The sequence below is a fragment of the Eucalyptus grandis genome, chromosome 4, assembly GCF_016545825.1.
Source record: "Eucalyptus grandis isolate ANBG69807.140 chromosome 4, ASM1654582v1, whole genome shotgun sequence".
NCBI classification, from domain to species: Eukaryota; Viridiplantae; Streptophyta; class Magnoliopsida; order Myrtales; family Myrtaceae; genus Eucalyptus; species Eucalyptus grandis.
Window position 1 is genome coordinate 3,760,612 of NC_052615.1, and position 24,373 is coordinate 3,784,984.

Sequence of the window (24,373 nt, forward strand, 5' to 3'; positions counted from 1 at the left end):
TATTTTTTTAAAATGTTTCATTTTTCTCTCTCTTCTTCTTCTTGCTCCTTTAGTGGGTGGTAGTGGCGATTGATAGCAAATAGCACAACTAGCAGTGACTAGCTAAGGGGGCCAATGACTGGCGGCGACCAACAGTCGATAGCAAGGGCCGACGACCGATAGCAGGCATGGAGGGGGACGACGACTAACAATAGAGGGGGCGAGCAACTAGCGACGGGCAATAGCAATGACAGGGCGACTTGCAACCACTGACTAGTGGCCATAGCGAGCAATTGGCAAAGGCAAGCGACAACAAGCGACAAGGGGTGACAGATGACGAACCGCAAGGAGGAAGAAGAAAAGAAAAGGAGAAAAAAAAATAACTTATTTTTAGAAATTGTTCTTTGAAACAAGAAACTACTTTTTTATATTTTTATTTCTATTCCAAATTTTTTTCCTAACCACTTTTCTATTTTGGGGAGTAAAAAATATTAGTTGTCGTTACCAAATGTAGAAATGTTATCACGTAAGCCCTAAGTGATCTGTCCATCTTTTTTCAACATCTACTGTTCAGGTTCTCTTTCATGACTTGGATGGATGGTGGCCTACATATGTCCTTGCAATCGATGGTATTGATAAACTTCGGACTCAAAAATTTAGCCTCAAGAAAGTTTTTTGATAATCCATCCACATTTGAAACGTGCACTCTCCATTTGATTAATTTGTAATCCTAATGAGTCTTCTTTTCTTCTTTTTTTAACCATTCAAGGTTATAGTTGGAATTGCTACTCTCATATATTGCCTGAGGTTTTTGTTGATTGCAATTCTTATATCTATGTATCAACAAATCTTTTAGTAGACACTATTGTGCTAGTGCGAGATTAAAAATCATTATTGAATTACATTAGCCGGAGTACTATGCATATTACAGACATCTAAACTATCTGGTCGGAATTCTCATGAAAGTATTTGCAATGATAAGTTCATTCCCACGAAAAGTCTTTGTACTACAAAATTAATATATATATATATATAATGAGTTGGCTCTAGTGATTAGAAAACATATCGCCACCAGGGACTGGATTAAGCAACTCGGAGATATTGATGTGCAACAAGTTACGGAGGTTGATTCCTCGCCTATTAATTTAGGCAACGACTTTGATGAGCTGATAAAGGGATCCAAAATATCTTCATCTACCATGCCTTCTAAAAAAGGAGTCACAAAAGAAGAAAACGTACCAACGATGATGATGATGAGTACAAAACACCTCCAAAACAAGAGATAGCATCAACAATTCAATCATTGGGTCAAGATAGGATTGCCACTCAAATCTCTACAACGAGGTGATCAAAGTTGATGTATTTGATAAAGTTATCCTTACGTCAATCTTTGACTATCTAGCGGAGAATGAATAATGAGTAATGCATTCATCATGAAGAATGCAAAGATCCAAAATGACGGGTTGAGAAATTCCTGAGCAAAGGAGAATATGATCTTCAATACATTTTATTTACCTATGTTGCCAAAGAACTAATGGGTGTTCTTTTTTTTCTCTGTTATTGTTGGAACTGTGAGACATTTTTCATAACATAATTACGTCAATTCTGACATATAACCTCTTCATACAAATCAAAAGTTATGAATTATATTCATCAACGGCAACTAATCTATGGACCACCTTTCCACGAATTTGAAACATCAAACAATGTTGTGCATGGTTAATATATGATACTCTCTGTTAGCATTATTTAACATTTTGGACTTACAATTACATGTTTTTTATTATTTTTCATAGCATGCAAAAGGAAACGGTTCCAATAACAACAAAAAGAAGAAAAGGAATAGGTCTACTTAAATAGTAAATATCTATCATATAGGGAAATAAAAAGACAAGCAAGTTAGCTTCTATCACCCGACATACTAAAAGTAAATTAATTTCTCTGTTCTATAAAGGTTGCCAAAATTTTCATGAAACAAACAAAGCATAGGTATGCATGCTGGCAGGGGCACAAAACAAAAATCAAGATCAGTGTGCTAAGTCTAAGACATTGCAAAAGCAGTTCATTCAAGATAGGTGTGACAATTACAGCATGGTATGAGATGCCACTAATCTTAAAGTGTGTGTTGCCATTATCGTAAGAACATATTGTTACAAAGAGCCAGAGAGATTTACCGTCTACGCACTAGCATGCAGAGGAAGTGAAACTTGATATTCTGGAAAGCATGCTGATGATCACATGACAGCACCTTAGACTTTCTTTTCCGGAAGTTTTTCCAATAAAATAAATGATGATTGAGCAGGAAAACTTTTGAAGACAAACTTACCAACTTAAGAGGAACCATAATGATGAGAAAGGGTGAAGTGATTCTCAATTGCAGATTAGATTCATGTCTGCCTGAACAGCCTCACAACAGTAAATTGTTCCTCACTGGGAGCCTGTTTAATTTCATCCAATCAGTTAGGCAAGAGAGTAAACAGGGTCGTTGATCATAATCGCACAATGAAATAACTTGCCAAAATGAATGAAATACCACAGGTATAGTACACACATCAGCAACAACACAGTACAAAGGCACACGGTACAGTTACATGACATGAAGCTTTACCATGCCTTTGACCCATCATCCAAACAACAGAAAAATTAAACCGTATTTGGCAGTATTGAACATGCAAAGAATTACATAGCAAAAGGTGCAGAAAAGACTCAAGAAAATTTAAGTCCAACGACTCCATGCTCAGTTTTTTTTCCCCTTGTTTTACACTAGACTAAGCTTCACTGAAACAATAGAACTTGTAAGAGGACTAGACCTTGCCACAAGCCCACCTAAAACTTCTCTACAAAATTGACATCTGAACAGATTACAGCAATATACCCCATTTCTTAGACAAAACTTTCTGAAAAATCATTGAACTTCAAACACGCTAACATTAATGTAAATCTAAAACAGACATAACAGCATTAAGCACCAAATCAACAAACACTCCAAACTCAACAAAGTTTAGCATTCCTAGCTTTCCAAATATGGTGGGAAGAATCACTCCAGGGAAGCTTCATATAGAAAACAGTGAAAAGCTATGGCTTTCACATATTTAGAAGAATGGCCAAACTCTTCAGACCAGATAACAGCAGATCTGGACATGCAGCATAGCCCAAGAACTCAAGTCCAAACAACTATCAAGAAGTTATAAGCAAACAGCAGATGATCACTACTTTTTTATCAAACTTCGCAAAGACAAAATTTCAGAAAGCTCTGCTATGCTATTAAAGTATTTCTTCACTTTAAAGCAACCCATTGTACCCACAAAGCCAGGAAATAAGAGAATATTTGGTATGTTTTAGTAAATCATAACCATATTACCTAGTGCCAAAGAAATTTTGTAGCTCTATTTTGTAGTTTATTTAAAGCACTTCCAACAGAAAACTAGTCATCAGCAGAAGCAAGCCATACAGCTTATTCTCAATCAAGCAACGCGTGTCAGAAACTTGACATAAAGAAGCTTGAATACTGACTAGCTTATTAGATCTGGCTTGTGGGAAAAATCAGTCGTCAACCCTTACGACATGATATACTTTCTGCTTGAAGTTGAATTTCAACAACATAGGCCATTCTGCTAAAAAGAAATCACTGTTTTGACTGGAGAATTTCATAGCAAATGAGACGTGATGCAAAAGGCACTTGTAGATTGTTCTGTACATTCTCTCAGCCTTAGTTACTCAGTGAAAGATGTCACCCAACAATCTATGCCCAGGTAATTATCTGGTACTGCTGGAGCACAATGTTGTCACTTCTCTTTGGCAGCACACTCAACTTTTGTCTCTGCCTCATTCCTTCTTACAAATTCTCTCTCAGCAGATCCCTCATATTCTCAAAGTTCACCTTCTCTTGCTGCTTTGTAGCTTCTCTGTTCATCTTGCTCACTTTTCCTCCCAAATACTCTTTAAGTTTCTTCTCTTCCAATCTCAACCCCTTGCGATACTTAAAATGATTAAACCCATATATGCATGCAATCAAAACTTCAAAGAAGCTCCATCATATTAATTTTCATAAATTTCAAAGGTGGTGACCATAAAATATTTCACATAAATGTCATAAGAAGCTCCATCACATCTTTAAAGTTATGCACTAGCTAATGTACTTGGTGTGCCTCACATTCAGACTATGATTCACATAACTGAAGTTCAACAATTACATGAGTAAACTTTTCACGAATCAATATGATATCTCTTTTCCTCATGAAAAATTAATATGGTGACTAAAAAACCAGAGAAAAAGATACAACCAGGAAAGGATGTGCTTCTTACAATTGAAGCACTGTGGACCCTTTTCAAAGTAAAATTTTGTGATGGTTTTCTTTGGAACTAGAAGAGACAAACAACAAGACAAAGATGAGGTACAAGAATAAAATAACAGAGGAATTACAATTCGGCAGCTTCAAAGGTTTGAGACTTTTAGAGTCAACAAATGAAACTGAAAACAGAAAAGACTGAAGTCCACCACCAGTCTTGTGTGAATGCTATTGAATATGAGGTTCTTTTGCCTTCTTCTGAATTTTGGGGGATTGTAATACAGGTAAAGGGAAAAAAAAACTTTACCAACTTAAAAACTTGAGGGCATTTTTTCCTATTAGTTATCTAGGGTGTGTACAGCCAAAAGAGGTATGGTATTGGCACGAGCCCTAGTGTCCATGAACCTACGTAAACAATCTGAGAATGAGCTGATGCATCCTTAACTAACAAGCTAACTTCTGCTCCATGTACACTAGAATCAGATGAACAGCTGATAGAGCTTGTGTGACTTTGTCAATCTTTAGTGCTTCCATTAGAGTGTATGCCCGATTGATGGTGGGCTGATAGATGCCAATTTACCTTCTGAGGGGGCACATATTGTACAAAAGCTCCGAATATTTGTTAGAGATTCCTGATGACAAAGCATCATTTTCCTGAAATCAGCAGCACCAAAGTTTCTGAATCACGTAAAGATACCAGGGGAAAAACAATATGTCCATTTTATGAGGACATCCCTTAACAGTTTCTTTAATAAACAGGATAACAAATGTGTATCTTTAACTGACAAGCTAAGTTATCCTCCATGTGTGCTAGAATCAGATGAACAGATGATAGAGCTCATGTGACTCTTGTCAATCTTTAGTACTTCCATTAGATTAGATGCCTGATTGATGGGCCGATAGATGCCAATTTACCTTTTGAGGTAGCACATATTGCAGAAAAGCTGGGAATGCATGTTGAGATTGCTGCTGAGAAAGTAATATTTTCCTGAAATCAGCAGCATCAATGTTTCTGAATCATGTAAAGACACCAAGGGAAAAACAATCTGTCCAATCTATGAGGACATATCCCTTAATAGTTCCTTTAACAATAATGAATGTGTATCTGTATCAAGGTAAAAACAAGTGATATTCTGAATAAACAGAATGATTGGTAACGTATACACAAAAAGCAGATATTCCTTTTCAGGAAGGAGTGAGGGAAAATGAAACAAATCACATCATAGATGCTAAATTCACTTTGATAAGAGTTGGAGCTAGTCTTCACTTATCTCCTCAACAATGCAAGTTTATCAAACAATCCTCCTCACAAGGTTTTATATAATTTAAAAAAGGAAAAGGCAGGGAGGGTATGCACCTAGGCATCCTTCGTTCCGTGTACCAAGGGCTCCACAAGTAACTTTTTAACATAATAACTACAAGTAGCAGTGACTATTAAATCAACAACTCAAGGGAAAGCAGCACATCTAATACTGAGAATGAGAAATCCTTGATTGAGGTGGACAACCATAAAGAAATGAAAAATTGTGTCTGGACCATGCCAACATGTTTGTCCACCAGAGACACCTTTAAAAAAATTCAAAAAAGCGGAATCGCCAATGGCTAATATGCCAATCCTCTTCGCAATGCACTCAATCATCAGATTCAAGCGTGACTACATAATCTAGCACCATTTGCATCCGGTGCCAAAGACTATTACCTATGCATGTGTGAATTTGAAACCTCTGAACTACTCAGAATTCTTCGAGGAACAGCACATAAAAAGTGCTATTTTCTGATGAACTGTAGCAGTACAAGGATTCTTCAAGCTCACAGAATGACCTAAATGAAAAAGGTGATATGTCGTCATTGCCATTGTTGAGAAGTGCTATGCATTGGCTGCATCTGCTTAATGGCATAAAAATGACACAGTGGAAGTGAGAAAAAATATATGTGCCAGTAGAAAGCCTTCCCATAATTACCCCTTGTACCTACATGATGATCAGCTAAAAGTCCAGAAACATGTTCACGTGTGAAGATATAGGCTTCAAAACAAAGAGTGCAGCCTAACCTGATGAATTTTGTGTAACTCTCATGATCAGAATTCCAATATTTGTCCAGATTTTAGAAATTGCTTAACAATCAATCTGCAAAACACGGATCACCAGAAGTTGGTTAAGTAAGGACAAATACAGGGCTTAAAGCCGTGATCAAAAGTATGAAGATCAAATTATTTAAAGGAAAAGAAGTTATCAAATTCAAGAAACATAGAAGTAAAACCAACAGTTCGTTAATTTTGGTCAAATAGTGTAGGCTTGGTAACATCTAGGTTTCTGCATAAAGTTCACATAAAATGGTTCAATAACCATGGCACAAGCAGGAGAAGGCTTCAAAACATTATGGCTTTCGGACTCCTCCAATTCAATTTACTTGCTGCTTTACTGTCTCAGTTACAATTAGCTCTTCTACAGTAAATGATAGACCAGAAGTGTCCTACTAAATATCTCATGAACTTGGCTGCTCTGGATACTTCTTAACAGGACCATCTTTGTCGACTAGACATTGTATGCTACTTAAACAGATTCCACTCTATTATTTTACATAGCTCTATTGATTGCAGTTAGGCCAAACTTCACTATCCATCAAAATCTCAAGCTTTGGAGTATATAATAAATAAAAGTTATTAACCCTACACATTTAAACTATACACCAAATGAATTCAGTTCTTGAAGAGCCCTAGTCACCTCACTCATTGTTCGCAAAATATGATAGAAAAAGGAGAAGCGAGGAAGATTCTGTCAATGACAATGAGCAATAAAGCATGCATCAACTGTTAAAACAGAGTATCAGAGAGAACTAACAGAATAATCTAGAAAGCTGTAGCTGGAACAGAGGTCCACTTCCTATGAAAGATCCTGCCAATGCGATGCCAAAAGTAAGAAAATCCTATCTTGAGGAAACAAGGCATAGACCTTCCAGTTTATATACTGCCAGTTGAAAGAACAAAGCATCTGATAACTTCTTGCATACTTCCACTAGATTCATTACCAAGAAGTCATTGAATCGATCATTCAATTCATTTCTAATGGGAAACGCATCACCAGAATCCCGAATCTGAAATAAACACTTCCATTTATACCTGCATCTAAGCTTCAGGGCAATACCTCGCTTATACAATTGCTTACTAAAATTTGCCAAGTACAATGATTGGGCAAAAATCCACTCCCTATTCCACCTTGTAGGAATAAACATGCATCCTCAAACAACCCCTCCTTGCACAGCCAACTGATCAAAGTGTTATATGTAATAACATCTGGGCAAATTCCTTCAAGTTTTAGCCTGTCAAACAGATTTAAAGCCTCACGCATGCGGCCTTCCCTGCATAGGCCATTCAGGAGGCTGTTATATGTTACAATGTCAGGTGTCAAGCCTTGGTGAATCATGTCCCTCAAGAACTCAAGTGCTTCTTGTACTCTTCCAGTTCGACCGAGGCCGTTAATCAAAATATTGCAAGAGATGTTATTGGGACGAAGTCCTTTTCTGGTCATTTCTTCAAATAATCCTAATGCTCTATCAACGGCACCAGCTCGACAGAGTGCCTTAATCAGGCCATTATAAGTGATATTATCCAGAGGACACCCTCTAAATATCATTTCATTTACAAGCTTAAGAGCTTCTTGAATCTCATTCCTCTTTAAGAAGGCATGCGTCAATATATTATAGGTAACCGTATTAGCAGCCACTCCTCCCAATAACATGTCATGGTACAATCCCAAGGCCTGTTCCAGCTTATCATCCCTGGTTAGTCCATGTATTAAAGAATTGAATGTATATATGTCAGGCTTACATCCTTTTCTGTCATTTCATTGTACATTTTCAGGGCTTCAGGAATTCTTCTTTCCTTACAAAGGGCGCATATGAGACAATTGTATCCCACTACATTCAGGTTGATTCCCTTCCCTGTCATCTCAGTCAAAAGACAATTAGCTTCATTTAGGTAACCCACTTTGCAGAGTGCATCAATCAAAATTGTGTATGTGATCACATTTGGCTTGCAACCATTATCTTCCATCTCATTTACCAAATCCCATGCAGAGTGCAAATGCCCCTTCTTACAAAGTCCATAGATTAGTATGTTGTATGAAAAGACATCAGGCTTGTAGGGACTATCCAAAAGGCAACGGAACAGAGACTTTGCTTCATCAAATCGTCCGTTCATCACATATCCACTCAGCATAGTATTAAAAAGCACAACATCTGAACTGGGCATTTTGTCCCATAAAGCCCTTGCTTCATCAACTTTCCCCACCTTGCAGAGAGCATGAATCAGAACCCCATAAGAAAAACCATCAGGGGTAAACCCACGAAGAAGCATGCGGTCAAACAGTTTAGCTGCCTCATGAATCCGGTTGAACTTACACAAACCACCTAAAATGTCATTAAAGGTCTGAACATCGGGTCTGCAACCCATAAGGAACATCTCATCCAGTAATTTCAATGCATCATCAACTCTTTTTCTCTTGGAAAGTGCATGAATAAGAATTTGGTACACTGCCGAATTAGGCACACAGCCATGTCTCGTCATGTCTCTCAATAAAGAACATGCCGAATCCACCTCATTGATAAGGCAAAGGGCCCTCATCACCACAAAAAAAGTATAAACAGTAGGAGAAACACCTTTACTCAACATGTCATAATATACATTGGGTGCAACATTTGGACAGTTCTCAGCTACTAGTATGTCCAAAACAACATTATATGACCTAAATGTTGGTTCACAAGAATATATACTCCTCATATCCAAGAGCAACCTAGTGGCTTGTCCAGGCAAACTAGCTCTTCCATAGTGTTTCATAATCATAAGAAAAAGGGACTCCCTAAAAGTAATCTGCTCTTCTTTCATTTGCAACAACAGTCTATCAATAATCTTAAACTCTTTTGCTGCACCCAACTTATCGATCAAAATACAGTATACATCGAACGTGTGGGAATAGTTCTTCTGTGCACCTGCCCGCTCAAATAACTCCATCGATATCGGCACATCGATCGGAAGCCCGAGCAATTTGCAAAGCTGATATGGCGAAATCCCCATGAGCGACTTTCGTAGTTCTTCCAGATCGAAAGGTTTAAGTAACCTCTCCCACTCCGTCTCCTTCTCTGAATCTGACTCATGTATGCCGGGAAGAGTCCCAACCGAATGTACTTTCTCAGATCCCGCCATACAATGTGAACAACAAGCAGGCTCAGATAGAGACCAAAGAAGTTTGCCCCCCGATGGGGTGAGTCTAAACCTCCTTAACATTACTTTTTTATATCAGACCCGACAATATATGGACTCAACTAAACCATATGCCAGCGGCTCATACTTTTTCCTCACAAATATGCACCCAAGCAAATGCTGTCCGAGTTATTGCTACAGGAAGCTGCCCCTCTGCCGGCCCATTGATATAATCACTAAAAAGTGCGGAAACCAGACCGTCACGCCTAGCATACTAGAATGAACATCTGCAATAGAAAGGACTTCAGCACATTCATTATCAGAGTCCATAGCCATCAAAATTGCACATCACGCGAGTCAAGTCACCCACAAAACCCATAAAAATCTGTCCTTTGAATCGAAGCAACGAGGAAAGTAAACAAAAAGAAGGAATTTTTTCCAGAGACAACAGTCGAGTCGTTTCTGAACCTCAATACCCCAGAAAAATTACATGCAACAGCAGTCGTCCTCGGCATTTTCGTCAGTTGATTAAGCGGAAGAATTGCAAAGAATCCGAAAGATTAGAGAGTTCACCGACGGAGACAGGAGACCAATGAGGAAGCAGAGGAGGTGCTCCTAGGCCGGCGAGACTCCGGCGAGGATCCGACGGCGAGATCGCCGCTATGAGACGACGAGCGCGGAGTTCGCACGACAGCAGAAGACGCGGCGCCGACGGCGGAACTCTACCGCCGGTGTCTTCATCGGCGAGACGACGACGACGACGACGACGACGACGTCTTTAAGAGGCTCGATGAATGGGCCACGGGTCCCTCGCTGAGACGGCGGTGGCCGTGGCGGTCGCGGCCGCCGTGGGTGGCGGAGGCGGCGGCGGCGGCGAGAATCGCGCGGGGGAGGGAGGGAGTGCAAGGCTAGAGTCGGCGTGCCGCCCGGTGCGGATTAGTGACTGGCGGAGAAGAGAGCAGTGCAATCAAATTCTAATTTTAATTATTTCAGAAAGAAAATATTCCACCAAAAACTCGAATAATCAAGTTCTAAAATGCTCGAAATGTACAATCAAGCTTTAAATTATTTTGAATTCTGTATAATTATTTTCTTTCCATGACCACTCAATCAATTTTGCTAACGTGGTATATCGAAATTTAATATGATATTTTTATCAATATCTTTAACATAATTGGATGACACAGCACCTAACTATATTAGAAAAGGTAAATTTTCTTATAAAGGAAAAAAAAAAATTCAAGGAAATAACATTGCCCAACTTTTAAGTCGTTTTTCGATTAAGAATTTTATTTATGAATTCTCATTTAAGTCGAGTGACATGTCATGTAATTTTTCTGAGGTAAATTAATTAATAGCAATGCTAGGATGACCACTCCATCATTCTTTTCCAAGTGATGGTCTTCTCTTGGTCATAAAATATTTCGTAGAACCAAGCTAGTTACTTAGCCGATTTTCAAGAAAAAAATGAGAAAAGTTTCACCTGTCATATATTGTTTGGATGCAACAATAAAGAAATGGAATTATAAATTAGGAAAATAAACGATGTAGATGCAACCAATAGTTTAATTCTTGTTATATTAACGATGTATTATTCAAGGTAGAAAGATTCATTCTTCTTACATTTAACTTTTCTTTCCACATTTAAAGATTTGTAAAAAATTAAGTTTTAAAAGAATTTTGAAATACTTTATTTGTATAAAAGATTAATTTATTAATTAGTACAAAATAATTGAACTATGATCGGCTGGATCTTGTGTTCAACATAACAAAACTCTAACTATACAAGTATAAATAAGATTTGCTTTTTTCCTTATAATTATTTGGATTAATACCAGAAAAACCCAAATCGATACACTTATAACAAACTTACCTAAAACTAATTTTTAATCACAAAAATTTCAAACCAAGTACACATGTAACAAATTACCCTAAATGATAAAAAAAAAACTCCAAACTAATATACTTATAATAAATTTATCACAAATTAATTTTTTTACCATAAAAATCCTCAAATCGATATTTTTGTGATAAATACCATCTATTAAATTGGATTAATACTAAAAAAATTCACAACCGATATAACTATAAATCCCAAAAGTACACTAGTCAACTATCATGTGTTATCAACTCAACAATTTGAAATTAAAAATTATATAAAAAAAAATGCTCCAGTTTGCGGTAAATTTGTTTAAGGCCATGGTTAAAAAATTAGTTTTTGATAAATTTATCACGAGTACTGTCGGTTTATGATTTTTCATTGTATTAACCCTGATTATTTAGATAGCAATTCTAAATTATGTAAATCTTCCACAATAAAACCCATGAAAAGCAAAGTTTATGTTGAAAGTAAGTTATTTATGCTATTATTATTGACGTACTTGATACATATGACAAACTAGATTTTCAGATTATCTCATGTTACTCGTTAACGGGTTGAAACAAACCGAGCACTCAACCACAAATTTGATTAAATGAGTCGAGTTTGCGTTGACCTATACACACCCTCGTCTATGAGATTGGGAAATGAACAAAGACAAAGAATGAATATTGATAAGAAGTGTCATTTAATAAAATGAAATCAATTTAGAGTGACTTTTACCTTTTTATAAAAAAAAATTATATGCCTTTCACAATTAGATTTTTATTCAGCAAAAAAAAAAAAAAAACATATGGAACTTTTCAAACTATACAAATATAGACATAACCACGGGATTCGCGCCGGTGGCGCCATCCTTCAATGGAAGGGGGAGGTGAGGGATTAAATCTCTATCTTCTCGGGGAGGATGGGGTGGGGACGCGTAAGTTTGAGTGGATTTAGACTCCCATGCCAGAGGTAGGGCAAAAATGAGAGTGAGTGTAGAGTAGGAATAGAGTAGGACTGAAATATATATATAGCTTTTCACAATTTTTTAAAACCTAATCTTTAAAAAGTCTTGAATTTCGATAGAGAAGTTAAATGTAAGAAAACTCTTTACGTATTTTCTTCTCCTCCTTCCTTGGTTTTTCACGTTCGTATCTGCAAAGCCGCACCTCCAATCTTCCACTGCTATTGCTGCTCAACTCGCAAGCCGTTGCCGTCACCAATGATCCGGCTCAGCCAGAGGCAGCAACTCCAAATTTGGAGGGCCGACCATGGCCGGCAAGCTCGAAGTGGCTGAACTTCAGTTGCTTCGAGGCAAACCAGGTCTCGTACCACGTCGAGCTCGACCGGATTTGGCATCGACAAGGCCGTTGAGCTCGACATTGTGGCCGAACCATCAAGCTTGAAGTGGTTGAAGCAGCCATAGTAGTGCTCAAGAGCGAGCTCTATCATGATGCTGTTGTTCAAGGGTGGTGGCGCAATGGCAATGTCTAGAATTTTTTTTTTTTTCAAATTGCGTATTGAAAATTTAAACAGCAACCTTTAATTAGATAAAGCACTGTTATTGACGTTAATTGGATTCGTCTTAGACATCTCTTCTTATATCGAGTTGTTTTTGTTATGGTGTTTTGGTGTATTTAGTTAGTTACTAGTGAACGAGTAAGCTCTTGGTCATTTGGAGAACAAGATGGGATCTGCGTAGGAAAAAAAAAATTCTTGATTAATAAAAGGATAATGACTCAAATTCCTTGAATTTTGACCAAATGAATAATGTAATCCCTGAACCTTAATCTTGTTCAATGTAGTCTTTAGACTTTTCCATTGTTCAATATGATCCCTATAATTTTTATATATGTTCTTAGTCCTTAAACTTTGTGACAATATTCAATATTGTCTTTTCATCTATTTAAGTTCGAGGACAGCATCGAATATTTTCACATAATTCGAAGAGTTAGTTGAACATGTATAAAAATTCTATGGATCATATTAAATAAATTAAAAGTTCAGAGATCACATTGTATATTGAGCTAAAATTCAGGGAGTACATTGAATAAATAAAAGTTCATGGACTACATTATATATTAGGTCAAAGTTAATGGATCATTTAAGTCATTTTCCCCTAATTAAAGGAAATAACAAGGTGGGCTTAGTTAGGTTTAAAGAACTTTAAATTAAAATGGGCTTAATGAATTTGGGCTCAACTAGAATTGGTAACTTTGGGCTAGCTTTGGCCTTAGAAGATTTGGGCTTGATTGGATTTGATGAGTCTTGGCCTTAGAAGATTTGGGCTAGTCTTGCTTTTAAAAGCTCGAAAATAGAGTCCGTTTGCGACTGTAGCCCTGGCCCTCAAAGCTCAATTTCGGTTAACCTGCAAGCCCAAGGTCCCCTTTTCGGGAAAATACAATTTAAAAAATTGGAAGAAAAATAATAAAGGAATTAAAAAAATTTCAATATTAGGTTGTTAGATTTCAACATTATATTTAGCTTAATTTTATCTAATTAACATAACATGTAGTTTAGAGGCTTTAGTGGTTACCTTGGATATAACCTAGGATTAGATAGATTGATATTTTTGGATAATGAGTTGGACTTGATTTGAATTTAGCTCATGGGATTGCTGTCTTGAGGCTTAATAACAAGGTCAAGTGTATTCTATACTTGGTGCTTTATTGAGTTTACTTTTCTACGCTGTATTTTTATCGCATTGATTGTGGCTGTCAACTTTTTCTTGATTGTGCACTTATGCATCGATATCATTTGGTGGCATAGGATAATAAAATGGTTAAAGGTTGCACGAATCATTTAGGTAACAAACCCATCAAGTTAAGGTACCGAAAAAATACTAGTTAGGTAATTAGTATAATTAAGTCACCAAATCTAAATTTTTTGATTACATAAAAAGTAAGGTCTACTCTTGCATCTCAATTGATCTCTAGCCAACCTTTATTAGGCTAATGACAGCTCATTGCTAAGCTTAATTTCATAGACAGATTTATTCTAATTGAATATTTTCCATTGTTGTGCGAGGTAAGAATTTGGGAAGAGCCTATGCTATTTGAGGACTAGGCATTACCTTTAAACATATAATTTCCCTTACATGCCTATTCGTATGATTAGGTCCTAATCTTGAAATCGAGATGTCCAATCGCTAGATTTGACAATTAAGCTTGAATATCAATAGTTGTTTAATGATCAATTAAGATTTTGATTATTTGTCATGGTTGAATTTATGATTTAACAGTTTAATACTAGGTTTCAATTTAAGCTTTGTTTCGCTAACTTAAAAAATAAGCGTAGTGGATGTGGATATCTCAATTAATGGTGTAATCAATCGATATACAATAATAAAACCGCATGCTTTATTATTCAATTGCGGTCATTTCCTACGTAATTATCAATAAAATCAAAATAGTCAGAAGTCCGAATACTAGACAGTAGACATCATAGCTAGCAAAGTAAGCACTCGATTGCTCGTGTCTTTAAAAATTTAGAACTTGATTGTAGATTTTAAAATGTTGAAAACTCAATTGCATTTTGCATGAAATGTTTAGGGCATTTGCTAATTTCACCGAAACAAGCAAGGTACTTTTCTCTTTAAACATTATGACGATGAATAAAATGCATTTTTAGAGAAAAGTGAGGTATTGATAAAACTTAAGCAGCAACATTTAATTAGATTAATCGTTGTTATTGAGAGTAACTAGATTTCACTTAAAAGAGCCAAGCAAGTAAAAAGTCCAATTTTTAGATGTTAACTAAGGAAGATATTACATGCTTGGTACAATGGCAAAATTAATTAAGAAATAAGTATTTTATCAGAACGAATACTTCTATTAGCTATTGAGTACCGATCGTTCAATATCTAACTATCAAACAAGACCATATTTAAGGAAGATCATCAAAAAAATCATAAGCCTATTACATTGATATAAATTCGGTCCTAAAACCTTTTAATAATTTGCTAATTTAGTCTTTTCAATTAATTCTAATGGAAAAATGCTGACGTGACGGTTTAGTCAACACTAACCATCCTATGTGACATATCAACACTAAAGTGCATAATTTTTTTAAAAATTTGCTTATTTTTTCTTATATTTAGTTTATCTACTTGTTCTTTTTTTTCTTTCCTTTTTTAAAGGGAAAAAATAAGAAAAAGGAAAAGAGATAGAAAAATACTCCCTCCATCAATGGAATCTAGATTCATCTGTTGAGCATGTATCCTTTGCGCGTGTGCATCTTAACATTTGATGACCTTAGTGGTGTGCACTGCTAGTAGATAATTACGATTATCGGTAATACCTAAATTAACAAGAAAATTAGAATCGATGGATCGATATCTTACCACAGCACTTTTTTCTCTGTGTATACTTTCTTCTCAAATAACAAAGCGTCTATAATTCTCTGAGCACTTGATCGATTGACATTCCATGTCTAAGAATCTCTGTATTCCTTAGGCATAAGGTAATTAGCCGAACGCACGCAAGTCCATGTTCTGGGATTGTATAGCCGTGATTCGAACTCATGCCTTGGGCGAAAGACTGAGTATTTTTCTAACTCTTATGGAAAGGAAAGGGCTGGAAATGGCTGGTGGTAATTTGTGCTGTTGGCATGATAGCTTTCATTTTTAAGCAGTACAGTGCAAAGTTAGGTGGACTAGTGACAAGAACTATATCATGAAAGAGATTCCTTCCATTGAGTTTTTACTGGACCGATAAAGTGCAAAACTGAGATGCAAGAGTTCATTTATTCCGTCGCTGGTTCAACCAGCGCAAAGTAAATTGACTTCTACATCATACAAACAACTTTTTTGTCCACAATCGTTTGCATTTGAAGTGAGCAACGCCTAATCGAAATCATTCATTTGGTTTTTTTTTTTTTTTTTTTTTTTTTGATTTTTGTCCTGACCAAGTTTCGAAAGAGGAAATGGATTCATCCATCACTCAGACATCATTTGATGCTCCTAGAAATCGTTTTTTCGATACCCACAAATAACACAGAACAAATCTCAGGACATCTCGGACGAATTTCATTTTCTTTTAGGACCTCGACCTCCCAGGTAAGGTATGAACAAACAGTTCATATGTTACATCAAGAAGACATGGAAGTTTCTGGTCTACAAATCCTTAAATTTCCTTACTTAAGAGTCTTCTTAATCCAAACTTCTGTTACAAAAGAATATTAGTCAGGCATCCCCCATTTGACCAACCTAAAATCTGAACAGGAAAAGCCAAACTCAAATTACAAAGGAGGACTTCAGAATTTAAATGAAGGAATCAAGCAAAAAATGTAACACGAACATGTAGAACCACTCAATACAATAAATTAGTACCGGAAACTGTTTATTTCGAATGATGAGTAAAAATCATTCAAGTATACCTATTGGTCCAGGGGCAACCATTCTAATTCTAGCTCTATCTCTCCAGATTCGACATTCTGAAGCTTAAGCAAGACCTCCTGCTTCACCTTCCCATCGACTATGTTGACCGTGCTGTCCATTAGGAGGGCATTGTCATGAGATTTAAGCCACTTTCCAATCTGCATGTCTCCAAACATTCCAGCATCTCCAAAAGCCATTGCAGATGTTATCATAGGTTGGAGATCTACCTCTGCCTCTCCCATGATGTCATCAGCTGAAAACGTGTCATGATCAAATACCCGCTGCAGAAGTATGGAGATAATTCTTAGTATGGCACAGCGCGTGAAAATTTTCTGTGGATATTCTAGCGAAAATGCTTGTGGAAAAATAGCAGAAATTAAAGTAATTTGTGTGATTCATGGAAAACCATTGTGTGAGACTTATCCAGAGCTGCAATTCCGAGAAATTTATAGCAACATGTATGGTGTTCAAATATAGGATTTAGCCCTTGGTGATCCAAAGATTTTCAAAATTGTATCAGATGATAAACAAGGTAAATAGAATGCATTCCCTAAAAAAGGCTTAAACGGCAGGGATCATATCTAAACCCACAATAGATGTAAATGTCATGACAAATAGAAGAACCAAACAGAAGGATAATTCTGAAAGAATTCAATATAACCATATTGTCAAATGCCATTCAGACACCAAATTAAAATGTCATAAAGATGACGAAGCAAAAAAAGAGATAGACCTGAAGTTTTAACAAGTCAGGTCTATAATGGAAGCAAAAGGAAATACTCTGAAGGTATTGGGATAACCAACTACACTCCCCTTCTCAAGGATTTGCTTCATGATTGTTTAACTACCAAAAGGGACTAAGGTTGACAGAAAACTTACCAATTTCAGAGGCCCAAAATCCTGAGGAACAGAGAGCATGAGCTCCTGATTCCAAACTGGATTCAAGTTGCTCTTGACTACATTAGTTTGAGCTGTCTGAAAACAGAATTCACACATTGTCAATAACTTCATTCCCTAAAAAAAACTTAACTCAAAAGCAGAACAGGATCACACAAAGAAGCACACACAAGACCAAAACCTGACAAGCAATAAAACAAAGGTATCTGCCACCACCACATGTGATTAAGATCTGGCACTTGCTTGAATCATCATTTAAAGAGATGATTAAGAAATGATTTATTGCAGTATGCAATTCACACAAGATAAAGATATTCAAGGCATGAACTATTGTGTCAAGTCAAAATAGAGACAACAACTAACCTGCTGCCCGAGATTCAAGACAACATAAGGATCACTTGATAGCATGTCTCTGATGGCTAAATTTGCACCCTTTATTACTTTCACCTTCACTAAACCAATAAACTCTACCATGCCTTCCTGTAAAACAATTTGCATCACAGCAAGAACCAGCTGCCATTACCAAATGAAGCACCAAATACCAATAAAAGAACCATTTGCTTGTAGACGATCTAGAATATCAATAAATAAACCAATAATCATGAAAAGTGGCACTATGTAGGAAAACTTTGTTAAGCCCCACATTAACAAATGCATCAAACAAATCAGAGCAACCAAAGTAGAATCCTATGTATGGTCTCCTTGCATATTTTCACTCCAGTTTCTACCTAAAGATGCAGGAGTTCAGAAAGCCTAAAAAAGCAGAAGGGTAATATACATTTTAACCACTTACGGAATTCTTTGATGAATGTGAACTTCTGAAGCTATCCATAATCTTCCGAGAAAAACTTGATTGAAGAGTGCTCCTTTCCGACGGCCTTGAAGCAATTCGTAAGCTAGGCTTCAAAAATTCTTGAAGCTCATATTTAGATCTACATCAAAAGGTAAAATCATACAAGTAATCTCAGGAAAAGTCAGAAGTAGTCCTAACCAGCTTCAACTTCCAAGTAGCTTGCAAGAAACATTTCTTACCATGAGAAGTGAAATAATGTGTACTTTGGTACGCAGATGGTCTTAGTATATAAAATAGGTCGGTTACAAACAGAGAGTGTAAAAGACTTGAACTTTGAGCATGTTATAACCTGATAAATCTCATGCGCTCCTCATGACTAGCATCAGCTCCAGGCTTTTTAACTCCTTCAGGGATAAATGCCTCATAGATTGCATTTGCTGAAGAATTCCCTCCGACTTCAATCATGGAATCAATCTCATCATCAGACCAGTCATCCAATGTTACAGACAAAACCTGAAACAAAACGAATAAAGTTGTAGATTATTGTGTCTAGTAACTTGGTGCTCCTGTAAAATGATACCAAATGAAGCGGAACACAAATTTTCAAAAAATTCCATGGTTACAAATGTAAAATATAACTTTTTTCACTTGGATTGTGAAAAATTTCTGTGAGATTACTTGCAAAAGATATTGCCTAATGGCTAATTGCCGAGCAACTTATAAGGTGGTCTGCTATTACTATTTGAAGACAAGAATGCAAACTAGCAAAAGTGAAGCCAACAAGCAAAAAATCAGAAAACCTTAGCCAATAGATGCAAACCTGCATCCATAGCATGACATCAAAAAATTTGGTGACTTCATCTGTGAAGCAAAAGAATTTCCTAATAGCATATAAGTGATTTCAGTGGGGAAATGAGATTAAATACAAGGAATTTTCCTAATCTTTCCTTGATTAAAGAAAATTACATGCATCCTACAGTACGATTATTTATAAGAATAATAATGCAGTGTCATAATAACTATAATGGGAAAAGCACAGTGAGATGTGAACCTTTCTAGATGAAAGGGTGATACTCCCTTTTTAGAAAACTCTGAAATCTTGAGTCAACTGTTTTATAAACTTCAACCAGATGCATACTGCTTCTAATCAGAATGCATTCTCAAGGCGATAATAAGCCTATAAATGTATAGTAGAACCAATCTTTTTCTCTCCTGAAATACGTTGTGACTTGCCAATAATCCACTATAATAAAAAGTGTACTGTTTTACAAATCTTTCGAACTTGAATATGATGATCTTGGGCAATTTGATCCACAGGCCCACAGACCACATCACATGCATAAGTAGCTAGATTAGTGTGCAACAAAGCCCAACCAGTTGACCACATTAATAAGGTTATAAACCTGCAAATCATGCTCTGTGTCCACTTTTTTACTGCCTTGTGCTGTTACAAAATAGTTAGCAAACCTCTCACACTGTTGGCTTTATTCGACATTGCTTGAACGTATGGCATAACCTATCTATGAAATCCTGGTTCAGTGATTTATGAAATTTCAAGGTATTGCATCCCATTGCATCCCATGTTATACTCGGTAACATTCTCTGCAGTGCCCCCTATCCTTTGACACACCTTTACCATTCCCCAGTAGGGACTCCGTCATATAAAATCTCTCTTTTTGTCATCTTGAAAAGATTATCAACTGAAGCATCTCTTTTTGTCAAATCACCAACTCTACATCATTCTGGCAAGGTAGAAAAGATAGAAACAATATTTTGCACACCAGTGTCATTGGTATGAAAAGAATAATTGAAGAAACTAAAGACAGCTTTTAACTTATCTAAAAGCTTCTAAATGCTTAACTCAATAGAAATAGACCTACAATGTATCCCGACATACTTATGAGCACTCCACCTGATGTGTAAGACAGGCCTCATACTTGAAATCCATATACAGACATGATCACATCAACTAGATAGAATGATACCAAAAGGGAGTGTAGGGATTCAAATTCTCAGCCTATGGTATGACACATCAACTAGATAGAACAACACCAAAAGGGCTTAACCAACCAGATTACAACATTGATTTTTTTTCTTTTTTTTTTACCATTAGATACAGCAACACAAGATGTCAAAACATGTAAAGCTGGTTATGTACCTTGAAGGAGCACAAAACTAGGACAATATACCTTTGAGATGTGAGTTCCCAAACTTCTGTGCACTCCACAACATTTTAAACATATGAAAACTCCAATATTTGCCGACCTGCAGATTCAGAGTCAAAGTTTTCTTAACAGTCCTAAGACAATGTATTGTGGCACATAGCATATTCTGTGTATCGAAAGTTTCTAACATGTCGTGGGCCAATTATCTCATACTATTCTTCTCTCTGGTTGTAAACTTACCTCCTCTTCTTAGCACAATTAAGTAACACTGAAGTGGTCCAGTCCACACTAAATGAATCTAATTTCAATTTGAATGTACACTGATTAAGCAGGAGTCCCAACTCCACCTCCTTTTCTATAATAATGTGATGCTTAAGGAGTATATTTGACTCTCAAACCCAAATCGCCATGGCCTCCAGAGACTGATTTACACTTTTCACATTACCAAACTATATTGCATGCTCATGAGGCACACTGGGGATAAACCTGTACGTGACTTTATTTGTCTCTCAAAACCTACATATGTGCTCACCACCTAGTTTCGGTCAAAAGGAAAAATGACATACAAATGTCAGTTACACAACATTAGCTTCAACTTCTGAAAGTAATCCAGCAACTAAATTAACAATACACACTCAGAAAAGATGACTTTCAAGAACAAGTAGATGATTGTCACAACTACAGATTCATCTATGGTATTTGCAGTAAGCTAACTAATTAAGAAGCGTACCAAAGTTCATTACTGGGTCTTGGTCAAATCACGTATATTAAAACATAAGCATAGAAAATATGAAGTCTGGAAACTTACGCCCATTTAGGATCAGGAGCACCACAATCGGCACAAAAGCGGTTATCACTCTGATTTAATAGATCCTTTATTATTCTCTTGCCTGAATGAGAGCAAAAATATCATCCAATAAATTTCGCCAGGTCAACATGTGATATCAAAAGCTACTAGTTTCCAGAAAGAGAGATATAGAAAAGAGAAAATCATGACATTTGTGTAAAAGTTGCTATTCTATTTTGTTTTTTTTTTCCTTCTCAATAATTAGAAAACTGAAATAGCAAAGAAAAGTAAGACTATGATGATAGAAATAACATGTAAAGTGACTGTAGAAACTTTTTGCATAAGGACAGTTAGTTTGACTTTTATAGTATCATCCCTCATGAACATCTAACCAAATTATCAAAGGTTCCTCTAATTCCTTCCTTCCCTGGCTCAGGAAATGGAGACAGAGAAAGAGCTTGGGGCATGAAAGACTGGCAACAATGAGTTTCTTCCATAAATAAAAGTGAAAAACAGTAAATGACACCGAGAGGTGCCAACCAATTACAAAAAAGATCCCAAGAATAATATTTACCCACATGAAAGGTATCTACTCAAGGCGTTTCTATAAATCAAAATGTTTTCCTAGCACCAAAAGAATAAACTTTCAAACCGTGTAGCTCCCACTGCAATGATCAAAGATTTCTTTCGACCACAAGCTTTTTATTCCTCCCTATCATTACTAACCAAAAATCCAAAGATGGTCAAACAAGCTCTCTCTTACTCAAAAGAACTTTCCTGCCTTGCTCCCACATCTCCCACTACTGACCATACCGTAACCCAACTTAGCCCACGCTCAAATAGTTGTTTGATCCTTTTTATTCCAAAAGCCAGGGTAAGTAGAAATCATACTTCACTCAGATGTCAAATTGGAAAGATTGGGCTTTATCATTACTCTGCAAAAGAACTTGAACTCCTCATGTTGGACTTGGCTGAGAATCTAATAATGCGTAGTATTCCAACGGTACAGTTGGTACCACAATGCTTTTGTCTTTAGCAATTCAGGGATCTAACTTTTGAAAGGTTTGGTTGCACTGTACTTGTGAAACCAAAGGTACATTATTCTAACCTCTCACCATGACAAGCGATTGATCCCAAAATTTCTTCCATCTTTATCAAATCATTGTCAAATGCTTGTTCCATAAAGTGACCATCAATTCTACTCAGAACACTGTCTCAACTGTCTTATCTGCCATACCCCTCCAAACAATGACAGAGTTACCCTTCAAATTGTCAACCCATCACTTTTGACCCAAAAATAAAATAAAATTTGTCAACCTATCACGAAAATAAATATGCTGCAAGTGCATGATTGACAATTCTAGTTCATTTAAAATTGCCTATTGAACAAAGTCACAGCTCCGAAAAGTTAATGAAGGACACTCTCTAGAAAGAAGCCAATTTGTGGGAGGAAACTGATAATGAAGGGAGAAAAAGGAAAAAACTAGCTCTATGATCTGACCCAATTAAAAAGAAAATCAAAAGAAAAAAAGTACAGATTCTTTATACACAAAGACCAGATCCTTTTGCAAACACTGAAAGTCCATCTTTTGCCACCAAATAATTCGCATTTATGATGTTCTGCTGTACCCTGAAGGCTCTGTGCTAGACTATTCGTCATAACCATAACGAGAGAACCTGTAGATGAGTTTCCCAAGCTGGACAAGCTAAGGCCAGAAAAACATGAACGAATGTTATTAGCATCAGAAGTAGCTCCAACATAGGCTCTTCAACCACCACAGAATTTTTTATGTGCTTACAACAAAAACAACCTCAGTATCTTCTGTTCATCAGATGGATTTTGAAGTCTATCTTAATAGCCAAAATTTCTGTTCTGAATTCATTGCCATATCATGATCCGAACACAATATCATTATACATGGTATTATCCATGAGCAATTTAGAGTATCCTTGAACATCTTCCCCATATGGTACATGACAAATCCTATGACAAATTTACTATTTATGAAATACCCACAATCTCTGATCATGTTGGGAAGTACGCTCATCTAGAAATCAAGCTAGAAGCCATATACAAAAGAGACGCTGTGATGTACCGTGAGTACCTGAGGCGGGTCTGCCAAGTTCGTACGCACGATTACTCATTCTTCAAGGAGGGACCGGTAACCATCCAACAAATTCTGTCTTCATCACATATTGCAAGAAAACAACGAAAACAACGGCACGGTTCAGCACAACAAACTTTCAGTTCGCATTTGAACAGCACGGAAAGGGGACTAACTGTTAAAAATAAACTGACAAGCTCAAAATCCAAACACCAAACAAAAGTCAAGAACCGCAGAGAAAGATGGGAGCAATTCAAGAGACGGAATCCCAGAGAGGAACGAGCGGTCATCCGAACAACACAGGCACGCAACGGAGCATTCGGAAATGACCCAAGTAAATATCAAGAAATGGGTTCCGCAAATCATCTCCTTTCACACAAGCCCATCATTCGCAGGCGAACGGAGAACGACGAGGGCGGGGAGGAACGGGAAAATGGGAACACGCTGCCGCGATCACAAAGCATGCAGCAATCGGGTCAAAACCACGCGAAGGGAACGAAGGAAAAATCCGCTTCTCGGAAACATCGATTCACATTGTAAAAAACGACAGAACCATTTAATCACGGACGAAGCGAGGGAACGAGGAGATGGTCGAAACAGCGAACCCACCTGCGAATCGAAACGAATGTACAAGCTTTTCAAACCTCCGAATCCTCGAAGAAGAAGAAGGAGAATCGCGGAAGGATTATGTACAAAGAATTTGACAGGATTATGAACAGATACGAGGATCGGAGAGAGGAGGAGAGAGAGAGAGAGAGGGATGAGAGAATGAGAACAGCGCAGCATGAAAGAATTTGAAGGATGGGGTGGGACAAACAAAGCCGGCGTTGAATTGAAATATTATAATATTGTACATATATATATATATATATATATGTATATATATATATGTATGTATAATACACAGATATAAATTTATA

At 36.8% G+C, this 24,373-nt stretch overlaps 2 protein-coding genes and 1 long non-coding RNA gene across 4 annotated transcripts; all 3 read right to left on the reverse strand.

Annotated features, from left to right (window-relative positions):
- Nucleotides 1-1,013: 1,013 nt before the first annotated feature.
- On the reverse strand, nucleotides 1,014-6,021 carry LOC120292732. Its single transcript, XR_005550331.1, has 6 exons — nucleotides 5,968-6,021; nucleotides 5,184-5,256; nucleotides 4,849-4,922; nucleotides 2,306-2,417; nucleotides 2,154-2,206; nucleotides 1,014-1,185 (listed from the first exon to the last, which is right to left on the reverse strand). It is a non-coding gene; the product is annotated as an uncharacterized LOC120292732 (long non-coding RNA).
- A 315-nt stretch (nucleotides 6,022-6,336) lies between these two features.
- Nucleotides 6,337-9,862, reverse strand: LOC120292727 (pentatricopeptide repeat-containing protein At5g64320, mitochondrial-like). Its single transcript, XM_039311084.1, is given in 3 exon segments — nucleotides 6,337-6,394; nucleotides 7,387-8,106; nucleotides 8,109-9,862. Coding segments are annotated over 2 exon segments (2,148 nt in total). The 5' UTR covers nucleotides 9,550-9,862; the 3' UTR covers nucleotides 6,337-6,394; nucleotides 7,387-7,399.
- A 6,572-nt stretch (nucleotides 9,863-16,434) lies between these two features.
- LOC120286361 (probable ADP-ribosylation factor GTPase-activating protein AGD13) lies at nucleotides 16,435-23,527 on the reverse strand. Of its 2 annotated transcripts, none has more exons than XM_039311036.1 (8): nucleotides 23,454-23,527; nucleotides 21,370-21,451; nucleotides 20,586-20,661; nucleotides 18,746-18,909; nucleotides 18,397-18,535; nucleotides 17,967-18,083; nucleotides 17,586-17,681; nucleotides 16,435-16,987 (listed from the first exon to the last, which is right to left on the reverse strand). In XM_039311036.1, exons 1-8 carry the CDS (start codon nucleotides 23,491-23,493, stop codon nucleotides 16,706-16,708), a joined length of 996 nt encoding a protein of 331 aa, XP_039166970.1. In that variant the 5' UTR covers nucleotides 23,494-23,527; the 3' UTR covers nucleotides 16,435-16,705. The 2 variants fall into 2 exon arrangements, with proteins under 2 accessions (XP_039166970.1, XP_039166969.1); XM_039311035.1 differs by having other exon boundaries at nucleotides 23,445-23,525.
- Between the last annotated feature and the right edge of the window lie 846 nt (nucleotides 23,528-24,373).